This window comes from Lampetra fluviatilis, chromosome 28, assembly GCF_964198595.1.
Source record: "Lampetra fluviatilis chromosome 28, kcLamFluv1.1, whole genome shotgun sequence".
Lineage (NCBI taxonomy): Eukaryota > Metazoa > Chordata > Hyperoartia > Petromyzontiformes > Petromyzontidae > Lampetra > Lampetra fluviatilis.
This window is the reverse complement of record NC_136302.1, coordinates 786,570-799,888: the sequence shown is the minus strand read 5'-3', so window position 1 is coordinate 799,888 and position 13,319 is coordinate 786,570. Positions and strand designations below refer to the sequence as shown.

At 49.1% G+C, this 13,319-nt stretch overlaps 1 protein-coding gene across 1 annotated transcript in view; it reads left to right on the top strand.

Moving 5' to 3' along the window:
- LOC144942677 (transient receptor potential cation channel subfamily V member 6-like) overlaps positions 1-6,553 on the top strand; it is a 37,612-nt gene extending 31,059 nt beyond the window's left edge. The window contains exons 9-15 of the mRNA XM_078869482.1: positions 276-362; positions 1,439-1,515; positions 3,295-3,460; positions 4,144-4,210; positions 4,965-5,233; positions 5,605-5,714; positions 6,349-6,553. Coding sequence (XP_078725608.1) covers positions 276-362; positions 1,439-1,515; positions 3,295-3,460; positions 4,144-4,210; positions 4,965-5,233; positions 5,605-5,714; positions 6,349-6,553 — 981 coding nt within the window. The remainder of the gene's footprint in view (positions 1-275; positions 363-1,438; positions 1,516-3,294; positions 3,461-4,143; positions 4,211-4,964; positions 5,234-5,604; positions 5,715-6,348) is intronic.
- The last annotated feature ends 6,766 nt before the right edge of the window (positions 6,554-13,319 follow it).

Sequence of the window (13,319 nt, the reverse complement as noted above, 5' to 3'; positions counted from 1 at the left end):
GGGCGAAAGTATGCGTGTACGATTAGCACGGTTGGCTTCGTACGGCTACGCATGGTGCGAAAGAAGTTTGACATACATAGGTGCTCACCAACGGCACTTGTGTCCACGGTCCGCGTGGGATACACAGGGGCTCTTTGTCTTTGGTACTGTATGTATGTGTTGAACTTCTTTCGAACCATACTTAGCCAACCGTGCTCATCGGAGGTGCGGAGTGACTTATGCGGCTCTGTCCTGCTGCTGATGGCGGTGATGTGTTGCGTGGCGGCCCTGTGCAGGAGGCCTACTCCACCAAGGAGGACTTCGTGCGCCTGCTCGGGGAGATCATAACAGTGATGGGGGCTGCCGTCATCCTCTACCTGGAGGTCAACAGCTGCAACCCCTCGTCCGAGTTCACAACCTCTCGGGCAGTGTTCTACATTTGCAATGCCACCGCGGGCCACTGGCGCAAGCCCCCAGTGGCCTTTAGTGCGGCCCCTGACGTGTGGCCCTCCCGACAATACACACAATGTGAAAACACCCCCCATCATCATCAAAACCCCAATGGTTTAAAATGTGTGGCGGCCCTCACACTAATTATTTTTTATAGGCGAAAGTACCCCCCTCTGAAGAGCACTGCTCTAGTAACGGCACTTGTGTCGAGCAGCTACTACTAATATTTGTAGTTTACCAGGTAAGGCCCATCCTGTGGGCTGCAGACCCCCAGTGGTCCGCGAGGCGACTGCAGTGGGGTGCGGAAAATGTAAATAATAATATACTCACCGAGGGAAAATGTACAATTTCAAACAGCCTGGGTATTTTAAGGAAAGGGAGGTTTGAGACCTAGCTTGGGCACGTGGCAGTGCCATCGAAATGTTTGGAGGTTGCAACGGAGTCCGCACGCTCGAAAAAGTTTGCGAGCGGCTGCTCTACACCGGGGGGTTGGCAACCTGTGGCTCTTTAAAGGCTGATTTGTGACTTTTTTTTATGAAGGATCAGCATCTCGTTCGTATTCACCACAGTGCATTACCGCTCTTGAAATATTGAGTTTTTTGTTACCGAGCTCGAAAAAAAAGTCTCTTGTCATTTCGGTTGCCGACCCCTGCTCTAGACGACCCATGCTCATTACGAGGACTCGTTCTGAGACCTTTCCAATGAAAGGGAGGCTTGCGGCCGAGCGTGAGTATGTTGAGGAAGGGAGTGATAGCAGCAGTGGCAGCAGCGGCAGCAGCAGCCATGAGAGCAAAGGAAACGCTCCTGGGCAAGACGGATGCGTCGACTAAGCTACAGACGCACGCTGTCTGAATTAACACAACATTTGAATGCGCTTCAAAGTGCCTTGGAATAAAGGGAGGGGGCATTGTTATTCGAACGTAATATCCCACATATCCTGTCTGCAATTGTGACCACGGGTGAGGCTGTCCCGCTGACTGATGTCATTTTATGTTGCTTGCGAATTCAGGTGCCGTACATCATTAAAATCGGGCCCAAGAATTACTGCAAAAACACAGTGATCGGAGGACCCTTCCCAGTGCTCATGTGAGTTGCTGCCACATGCAAAAACAACAGTGCTTGTGTAATGAAAAACCGATGCGGTAACAGCACTGAGAATTTGGTCAGTCAAAACTCCATGAAGAGGATGAACCGGCGTGTGTTCTTGGCGAATCTGAAGATCTGCGCAGTGCTCCGAGATGACGTGAGATGAAGTGTAGCATCCATGCAGAGCTTCCCACGGCCGTGCTGCTCAGATGAAACACGACCGGATCACCGCTCCTTTTGAGCATAAACCATGACGCAAACTCCGGTCATCCTCGCATTCGTTTTTTGGCTAACCATCGGACAAAGTCGGTCACCGCATCGCGCACTTTCAGATGAACTTCTGCAGCCGTCTTGAATGCTCTTCCTTCCGATATTAAGAAGCCACTGGAACTATTAATTATTTTTATCATCTCGATTGACGAACTCGTTTCTTTAGAACTGCTTTTTGTGTTTAGTTTGTTATTCTCTTCCTCCGCACCTCCTATTAGCACGGTTGGCTACGTATGATTGCGAAAGAAGTTCAGCATATATACACACATACATATGAGATGTCCCCCGATTGTGCATATCTAACATCGCTAAAATAATAATGACAATAATAGTATATAATTAACTGCCCTTTGTCAACCCACTGCGAAATGAACGCCTCCTCAGGTCCTGTCGGTTGTGGGGGTTGTTTGGCTGTTCCTCACCACTCCTGGTCTGCTTGCGTCAGCGGTACTGAGTGCCAGGTTTTTGTTCTCAACCCACAGTCCGTACTGTGTCGGTCGTCATGGCGACTCAACGTCACGAGTGCTGTGCTGCCATGAGCAGTGGTGGATATTCCGTGTTCTTATGATGGGGGCAAATCTACCAACACAACGCCCACTGTTCACTTTTCCGACAATGTGATTTATTGATTTTATTTCATTTATATTTCACCAGGTAAGGCCCACTGAGCTATGTAGCTCTTTTTCAGAAACGACCTGGCCACATAAGATTGCTCAACCAAGTGGCATATCATGTGTAAATGTATAGCAGTAGCTAAATACTCTAAATGCACGTTGATTCTAAAGGTGGAGGGAAACACCGAGGACCCGGAGAAAAATCCACGTGACCACTTGGGAGATAAACATGCAAACTCCAAATATACAGCAGGCGTCAGGGGTTGGGTTTAAACCCACGCCCTCCTGCATGCCAGGCGAGGTAGTTAACACCTCTCCACTCTGAACATCTCCTAGCCACTGTGGCACCGTGATTAATTTGAACACAATTATTGTGGGAAACGAGCAACTGCTGCACCTATAGCGACACTACATGAAGAGGAGTAGAATTGAGGATATAATGAACAGAAATAAGACTGGGAAATAAGAGAAAAAGGAGGGCAAAGGAATGTAAAAATAGGAGCAATGGGTCCAGAGAGATAAGGATCGGGAGGAAGAGGCTACACAAGGGCCTCGACGCTACTGCATGGAGCGGGGTCTGTTTTCACGGGTCGGCGGGGAGAGGGGAGGGATTAAGAGTGGAGGTGGCCACGCAGAAGTCACTGGCACTAATATTAACAATATTTATTATAATTGTGTTTGTATCTACATGGCGTCATTCATGCAAACCGTGTCTCAAAACACCGCTGTAGATTGGTAACGCAGAGGACACCACAGATGAGTGGGAATGCGGTCAGATACGGTGCTACCAACGATTGCCTGAGATCTCTACAGTCTTACATTGCGATGTTTGGCCGACTCCAAATATTCGGCTCCGTGTCCTCTGCATGTCATCGTGGCACCCGTGTCCACGCAGGGTCTGCTACTCGTGCCTGATCGCCATCATCATGGTGCTGCGGGTGATGAGCCACGAAGGGGAGTCGATCGCCATGTCCCTGGCGCTCGTGCTCGGCTGGTGTAACACGCTGTACTTCGCCCGCGGCTTCGAGCTGCTGGGCCCCTTCTCTATCATGATCCAGAAGGTGCCGCCGCCATTGCCACCGCCGCCGCCAGCACCGCCTCCACTACTACTACCACAACCACTACCACCACCACCGTCAACACTGCCGCCACCCCCACCACTGCCGCTACCGCCGCCGCCACCACTGCCACCACCGCCACCACCGTCACCAGTGCCACCGCCACCACGACCACCACCAGGGCTTCGCTTACTTCTCTCGATGTTGTTCACGACGCGCGATGTCGTGACTTTACCCCGGGACGCTTGTTCGTTCGGCCTTGTCAGGCAGATTCTGTTCTCATACATTCGGTCTGTCATCGGTGGTCGTCGGCGGCGTCCGTGTCATGCCACGACGGCATTGACCTTCGCCATGGGCTAACGTGTCACGTCGTGCGAAGCGCAGTCTCTATACATGATAAACAATTTTTTATTTTACCAGGTAAGGCCCCACTGAGCTACGTAGCACTTTTCAGTAAGCAACCTGGCAATCACGAATGGCTCATCGTGTGGAAATTTATATCAGGAGCCAAATACTCTGCACGCGTGATGTCGATTCTAAATGTGGCGGGAAAAACCGGAGGACCCAGAGAAAAACCCACAGCAGGCGTCAGGGTCACGATCGAACACACGATCTCCTGCATACCAGAAGTGGTAGTTAACATGTCCTATCCACCGTGACATCCCTCAACGGGCGTGTTCTTCCAGATTATATTCGGCGACCTCATGCGCTGGTGCTGCCTGCTGGTGATCTGCGTGTTCGGCTTCACCGCCGGTGAGTGCCCCCCCACCCACCATCCTCCGTGAGTCACCCAACACCCAGGTCGCCATTCTTCACTTGGCCGGTGCTCGTCGCCGTCGACGGCGCAGAGGCGCCCAGGACGAGCTCCGTTCTCTACCAGCAGGAACCCGTCTCTCCGCCAGGAAGGGAAAAACAAAAATCAATCGACGCTCATATTCCACAAAGTGGTACTCACTTTATCGACCCCCCCCCCCCCCCAGAGGTGCGGGCCGAATTGACCCTAGGCCGGGATGTGAACTCCCACGTTCGCAATTGCGTGCCGAGCGCCCACAAGGAAGGATCTCACCAAAAAGACGCAACTACTCTGAGTGTGGTCGATTTCACCTCCGGACGTTGCGATGGCCAATCATGAGGCACGTCCGCAGTTGAACTCACTCCGGATGTAGAAGTATCTTCTCGACAACATCTTTCCTTGCCTGTAATCGTTTTAGATATTCAGCATAAATCCCAACCGCCATCGTGGGGGTTTGTTGTTTAGCATGAGGCAGGCCGGCCTTGGGAGCACTGTGCCGGAACAGTGCCTCATGCTAATCAGTGAGTGCGATGAGCTGCGGTGAGCCGTGGTGAGTTGTGGTGAGCTTCTCTGAGCTGATGTGAGTGCGGTAAGCTGCTGTGAGCTGCTGTGAGCTGTGGTGAGCTGTGGTGAGCTGCTGCGAGCTGCCACAAACTGCCGTGAGCATAGTAAGCAGTGGTGAGCCGCGTTGAAATGCCATTGACTCGTTCCTAGGCTTCTACGTCGTCTTCCAGACGCTGGACTCCAGGGTCTACCCCAATTTCCAGAACTTCGCTGTGACCTTCTTCACGGCCATCGAGCTCATGATGGGACTCATCGAGTTGCCTGTGCCTTACGACCGGCACACGCCCTACGTCATCTACCTCATCTTCATTGTCTACATGATCTTCGCATACCTGCTCATGTTGAACCTCCTCATCGCCACCATGGACGACACCTTCTGGCGAGTGGCTCACGAGCGCATGGAGACCTGGAAGATCCAGGTGATGCACGCGAGCACTCTGTCCTCATCAGTTTATGCCGGTGCAGCTATCGATCGCACGCTCATCCTCATGCTCACCTGTCCCCATGCTACCCCGTCCCACGCCCACGCTCGCCCATCCGGGATACAGATTAACGGCGCTCATCAGTGTCTCACAACGTGCGCGCCGGTTCTGTTATTCACCACTCCTCATTCGTCGAGGTGTCAGCACCGCGAGCGGACGGTGCACTCTACATAGTCGCCCACCAGACAGATGACGCCCAATAAGCGACGCAGCACACACGTTCTCTCCCTCCCTCGCCCCCCCCCTCTTGTACCGTGGACACTGGCAAATTGACAGAGTGAATCCTGCGGTTGTATTTTCAACGTCAGATCGCTGCGAGCACGCTGCTGTTGGAACGCCGCATACCCAAGTCCCTGCGCCACCGTTCCGGCGTGCCCGGGAATTTGCTCGGCTACAACAAAAACATCTGGTACCTCGGGTAAGCAGCATAGCTCCCCGCTAAGCTCACCCCTGGCAATTCCACACGTTGAGGTTTTTTACAGTTTCGAGCACGGGATGTAATTGGTGGTTCACATGGCACTGTGAGTAGAGTCGGAGCCACCTCCGGCTCTGATGGGCATCGAGGAATTGGTGCTCATCTCCTCGCTTGCAGTTTGAGCCAGTGGAGGAAAGAGGCGAGGCTTTCCATTGTCCAACCGCTGGAGAGATGATGGGTTTCAAGGACGATGCATACATCATCGAGGAATATCTGCATTTTTTTACCACAAGCATTTGTGGTTAATGCAGACTCGATGCCTTATAATAGTGTGCCTATTTGGTATTTAAACATCTAAACACCACGTATATTTGTCAGAAAGAGTAAACCATTTTCTATCATTCAGTATCTTGATACTGGCAAAAAACGGTCCCATAGATACGAGGTTGGAATGAATGTTCATGTTACGGATGTAACGTGTATGTTTTGGGCGTTAGCTCTAGCTGTGGTGCATCTGCTGCTGCTCCCGCTGATGGTCCTGCTGCTGCGTTTTGAGATGGCAGTGGATACCGCGAGTGAGGACTGTCAGGAAGGCGTCACGAGTCAGGGGCCGCGTGCGGCGAGCGTTCTACCGCAGGGTCGAGGAGATCAAGGAGGCCAACTGGCGCAGGAAGAACAATGGCGGCGGCATGGACAACAAGGATGGGCCCAGCCACTGGGGGGAGGATGCCTTCAAAGAGATGGACTCCGACCTTAAAATGGTGGTGTGTCGCTGGGACACCGTCCGACAGAACCTGGCCAAGATCATCGTCATGAGTCGTCAGGACGAGACGGTGTTCTGAGCTAGGAGGCGCATTCCCACCGCATGTCACGGGATAGTCGCTAAGTAGATGCGCTTCTGCGGCCTGTCAGAAACGCTCTTCCGTGCGCTATTAGGAAGCTACTGGGAGCTATGCACTTTTCAATTATCTAGGTTGAAAACTAATTTCTTTGGAAATGCTTTTTGTGTTTAGTTTGTTGTCCTTCCCCCGCACCTCCGATTAGCATGGTTGGCTACGTACAGTGCGAAAGAAGTTCAGCGTACATACATACGCAGCTTTGTTTACGCTCAACGGCATCGGTTTTCATGTAGGAATGCTGATGATGTTCACCCATCTTCGCCTGTGGAATCACGCGGCACGTGCACAATCACTCGAGGTTTGTCTCGTTTGCAAGAGGGCCATAGGTCACCCAAATGGCAAAAGCAATAGGAGATAAAGTACAATGAGGCAAATAGGAATTTGAGCAATAACAGAATAGATTTTTTTTAAATACACAAATATTTACAGAAACGTCACTCGGTTGCCGTAACGCAGACGGAACTGTGAGCAACGTAGATCGGGGCAGGGAGCGGTGGTGCTGTGGCGAGCGCCCTCCACCGTGAACCCATCCTCGGCTATGACTAACATTGGTGGCAAGTAAGGGCCCAGCCAGTCCTGGGCCTCCGCTTCACTGTCCTGCGATAACCAGCTTGGCAAAGTATGATCAAAGAACTCCCCAGGGAGGAAACCCTCACCTAGCAGTGGGAGCGGCAGTCAATGTTACAGTTAATGCCACTTGCTTTGACAAAATCTCAGCTGTTCCAAGTCGGTGTGGAGGAGTGGCTCCTGACCTCCGCTGGAGCCGTTGACCGCTGCCAACCTCGAAAAATATATTGAGCGGGCCACCGTGCGACGACACGCGCACGGGCGCCACGCGAAAGCCGTCGCCTCCGGATCCGCGGGGCACTTCCCCATGCTGTGGCGCCGACCACGCGGCGATTAGAATGCAGGGCTGGCCTTAGTTGGCGCCCTGTGTGAACTTTGCATTTGGCCTCCCAGTTTTTTAGTGGACGATAAAAGTTTCAGTGAAAGCTCAGTCCGCAGTTTTCATATTTTTTTTATTGAATTCATAGGGCACAAATACAAACGTTAGAGAAACATTCAAAAGGAGACGCTCGGTGTCTCTTGGTATGGCACACCGCCATTACCGGATGTGACGGTGACCCACGCGCAGGCGATTGTCACGCATGGTCAGCAGTGGCAGCAGTAGGCCCTCAGTGCTGGTGAACTTCCAGGTAGAGAGTAGAGAGGAGGGCCACACACTCCTCTGCGCACGCTTATTAAGGAGGCAGCAGCAGCGCAAGAAATTACCCGGCAGCAGCGGCAGCTCCTCATCCTATTAAAGAGGCAATATAAGACCTGGATTTTGTCGCCCCCACCCTCCTCCCCCCTGCGGGTGACAGTGGCGCCCTGTTTGATAACAAGCAATGGAATTGACACGAGCCGTTTGTAAAAAAGGGACTTTGTAAATATGTCCACCGTGACATTCTCTTGTCCGCAACGGGAGGCGCGGTGATAACACTTGTGCCGTGTAGAGTTTGTACGTTCGCAACCAGTTCTGCTTGGCTTTCCCCCGAGTTCTTTGATTTCTCGTACAGCTACAAAATACGTACAATATGCAATTAATGGTCTTGGTCAAATCATCCCCAATTACAAAAAATTACCTCCAAATTACTCAATTGGAATCACGCAAACAGCAGCAACATCGCTTCCCTATTGCGAAAAAAAACTCGGCAGGTGCCTCTTGAAAAAGAGCCTTGAGACTTGGTGAGACGTCTCTGGGTAAAACAAGCAGAATATAAAACAAATGCATTCTCACGCGGAGTTTGGGAGATGTCACGTAGTAATATTTGCATGCATGGTACTTTGCATGCGTTTCACCTTGCAAAATAAATTGCGGTTCAAACAAATAAAGCGCATGACGTGTCGTGAAATGCACAAGAGAGAGGGTGCGCACACCACACCAGCCGGATAGTGCTGCAGGCTGTGCAAATGGCGACGAACAGGCGCAGACACCGATTACCGCACAACGCGGCCTTCACTCGGTCGATCAGGTGCTCACATAATTGTGATTGGTGTGGAGTTTGTAGTATGGTCGTCCTACCAACTCGCCAATCGGCACGGTTGGCTACGTGCAGTGCGTGAGAAGTTCAACTTACAACTCTGAGCGGACTCACTGGCAGCCGACCTTGGTGTTGTCGAGGATCAGCCCCCCCCCCCCACGATCTCTGCAGTCTGCAATCGCCCGTCAACTCAGCACAAGCAAGGGTCCTCGGGACGCTGCCACCTTCCCTCGGCCACGCGCGAGCGACGACGACGACGACGACGCCACTGCCACAGCCTGATGACCGCTCACTTCGTCCTCGCAGTCAATTGAGACGGCCATTGCGTCATTTGCTCCACCAAAATCTCAAACATGCATTCCAGAAACACTGGGCGCTCGACACTGCTGATCTCTATTAACGGGTGAAACAAACCACTTCACTGGTGCGTTTACAATCCTGACGTTTAACGCACGTGTGCGGCGTGCTGACCCAATTCAGATGCCATCGATGAATAAAAAAGGGTGCCACCACCAAGAGACAAGATGATTGCGGTGACCTTTTGGGCAATGGCCTTCTTTATAGCAATGTTTCTGTACTATGATTAATGGCCACGTGTGTGTGTGTGTGTACACTGGCAAAAGCTTTAATCGCTCCTAATTGCGCCTGCACGGTCTCGAGTCAGATCTGGGAAGCATGTGGCAGGGTTGGGCTTGGATAGCGATTGGAGAGGTGACCACAGAGACCTCCACAGGAGCCGCTTGCCTGCTCACTTAACACGTGACAGTGCAGCAAAGGTCACTCTCTATTACACCTTCAATAGTGCTGTTTGTTGCTAGGCATTTTTGGGCCTGTGTTGCACACTCGAAATGAAGGACGTGGGCAGGTGCTCCAAATCGAGGGCAAGCACATTTATTTCTTGTAGTTAATATTAATCTTGTGAAGAACCGCACCGTCACTCTGTAAAATGCAACAGCGCGAGTTACACGCAGCAATTCTTCCGAGACGCCATTAACCATGTGGTTGGTTTACACGTGCGGTTATTCATTAACCCTTTCTCTTAAACCCAATTCTACTACTGATAAACCATCCTTGTCTTTGACAATCACATTTGCACATCACTATTCGACTATTACTTTAATCCTAAGCTGTATGTCTATCTATACCATCCACTTATATCGGTATATTACACCCATTATATGTACTGTATGTGTACAGTATACGTACTGTATCTCACCATTGTACAGCTTACTACTTTACATGTGTTCTATTCTCAAAAGCATTGCAAGTAGTCATACTCTGGGTACATGGGCATGGTTATAGACTAAACTGTATTAGAGTTAGAGAATTACAATGACAGTAACTAATTACAGTGCGTCATCCCTTTACAATGCACAGTGCTAAAACGCCTCTAATTGCATATATCACAAACGAACAATTCAAAGCCAAGCTTAAAGTCTAGAACAAGTCTAGAACAAGTCTAAAACATTTATATAACGATCAAAAACAACCTTTGGGTCCTTTACCTGTAAAATGCAACAGCGCGTGTTACACGCAGCAATTCTTCCGAGACGCCATTAACCATGTGGCTGGTTTACACGTGCGGTTATTCATTAACCCTGCCAGCCACCTACAGGCCCGACTCAGTCATCACATGCTGCTGTACACACATGCATTGATGCACTATACAGCACATCAGGACCTTCACAGAACCACACTTTACTCCCTTGCTGCACAAGGATATAATTAAAAGAGTGATCCATTCCTAATGTGCCACACTCTCCCCCACAGAATGAGTGTCGTCTCGACACTCCACCTTTCTCCTTGCAAACATTTTGTAGTCTTTTTCCTTAAACTGGTCATGAAAGGAGTTTATTAAATCGTGAACACAATTTCTCTAGGGATCATATCCCTTCCAAGATAGTGCCACTCCAGAAGCTCTCTATTTTGGGGTGAGCTCCAACTCTTTGTGCACGAAGAGATAGGAGCCCAAGCATTGTATTATGCTTTTGGAATTACCAGACAATCTGGTATTATTAAACCATGCTTCACATTTTACTGACCAGAAATGGTTAGGATTCTTTTCCCAGTACCTGTCAAGATAAAATCATTTACAGCTTGATAATTGGTTCTTTACCCTTCTATCTGGCAACAAAACTGACACCTTTTTACAAGGAGTCATGTTTGCATAGACCGCAATACCTGCAGTCATAATACAAACAAAAGAACATAACTCTGATAATGTGCACTGTCCTTGAAGTTGATTGGTCCACACCCGAGACAGCTTTCCTTAGAGCCTAGTCTCATATGGGTTGGACCAGATGACGCCAAAAGGCGCACAACTCAAGGACAATGCACCATCAGAGTATGAGAGCTCGGGGCAAGCATCTACACTATGGGAACCTCATTTGCCAGTAAAAATATGATAATTGGTTCTTTACCCTTCTATCTGGCAACAAAACTGACACCTTTTTACAAGGAGTCATGTTTGCATAGACCGCAATACCTGCAGTCATAATACAAACAAAAGAACATAACTCTGATAATGTGCACTGTCCTTGAAGTTGATTGGTCCACACCCGAGACAGCTTTCCTTAGAGCCTAGTCTCATATGGGTTGGACCAGATGACGCCAAAAGGCGCACAACTCAAGGACAATGCACCATCAGAGTATGAGAGCTCGGGGCAAGCATCTACACTATGGGAACCTCATTTGCCAGTAAAAATATGATAATTGGTTCTTTACCCTTCTATCTGGCAACAAAACTGACACCTTTTTACAAGGAGTCATGTTTGCATAGACCGCAATACCTGCAGTCATAATGTAAAAAGGTGTCAGTTTTGTTGCCAGATAGAAGGGTAAAGAACCAATTATCATATTTTTACTGGCAAATGAGGTTCCCATAGTGTAGATGCTTGCCCCGAGCTCTCATACTCTGATGGTGCATTGTCCTTGAGTTGTGCGCCTTTTGGCGTCATCTGGTCCAACCCATATGAGACTAGGCTCTAAGGAAAGCTGTCTCGGGTGTGGACCAATCAACTTCAAGGACAGTGCACATTATCAGAGTTATGTTCTTTTGTTTGTATTATGACTGCAGGTATTGCGGTCTATGCAAACATGACTCCTTGTAAAAAGGTGTCAGTTTTGTTGCCAGATAGAAGGGTAAAGAACCAATTATCATATTTTTACTGGCAAATGAGGTTCCCATAGTGTAGATGCTTGCCCCGAGCTCTCATACTCTGATGGTGCATTGTCCTTGAGTTGTGCGCCTTTTGGCGTCATCTGGTCCAACCCATATGAGACTAGGCTCTAAGGAAAGCTGTCTCGGGTGTGGACCAATCAACTTCAAGGACAGTGCACATTATCAGAGTTATGTTCTTTTGTTTGTATTATGACTGCAGGTATTGCGGTCTATGCAAACATGACTCCTTGTAAAAAGGTGTCAGTTTTGTTGCCAGATAGAAGGGTAAAGAACCAATTATCATATTTTTACTGGCAAATGAGGTTCCCATAGTGTAGATGCTTGCCCCGAGCTCTCATACTCTGATGGTGCATTGTCCTTGAGTTGTGCGCCTTTTGGCGTCATCTGGTCCAACCCATATGAGACTAGGCTCTAAGGAAAGCTGTCTCGGGTGTGGACCAATCAACTTCAAGGACAGTGCACATTATCAGAGTTATGTTCTTTTGTTTGTATTATGACTGCAGGTATTGCGGTCTATGCAAACATGACTCCTTGTAAAAAGGTGTCAGTTTTGTTGCCAGATAGAAGGGTAAAGAACCAATTATCATATTTTTACTGGCAAATGAGGTTCCCATAGTGTAGATGCTTGCCCCGAGCTCTCATACTCTGATGGTGCATTGTCCTTGAGTTGTGCGCCTTTTGGCGTCATCTGGTCCAACCCATATGAGACTAGGCTCTAAGGAAAGCTGTCTCGGGTGTGGACCAATCAACTTCAAGGACAGTGCACATTATCAGAGTTATGTTCTTTTGTTTGTATTATGACTGCAGGTATTGCGGTCTATGCAAACATGACTCCTTGTAAAAAGGTGTCAGTTTTGTTGCCAGATAGAAGGGTAAAGAACCAATTATCATATTTTTACTGGCAAATGAGGTTCCCATAGTGTAGATGCTTGCCCCGAGCTCTCATACTCTGATGGTGCATTGTCCTTGAGTTGTGCGCCTTTTGGCGTCATCTGGTCCAACCCATATGAGACTAGGCTCTAAGGAAAGCTGTCTCGGGTGTGGACCAATCAACTTCAAGGACAGTGCACATTATCAGAGTTATGTTCTTTTGTTTGTATTATGACTGCAGGTATTGCGGTCTATGCAAACATGACTCCTTGTAAAAAGGTGTCAGTTTTGTTGCCAGATAGAAGGGTAAAGAACCAATTATCATATTTTTACTGGCAAATGAGGTTCCCATAGTGTAGATGCTTGCCCCGAGCTCTCATACTCTGATGGTGCATTGTCCTTGAGTTGTGCGCCTTTTGGCGTCATCTGGTCCAACCCATATGAGACTAGGCTCTAAGGAAAGCTGTCTCGGGTGTGGACCAATCAACTTCAAGGACAGTGCACATTATCAGAGTTATGTTCTTTTGTTTGTATTATGACTGCAGGTATTGCGGTCTATGCAAACATGACTCCTTGTAAAAAGGTGTCAGTTTTGTTGCCAGATAGAAGGGTAAAGAACCAATTATCATATTTT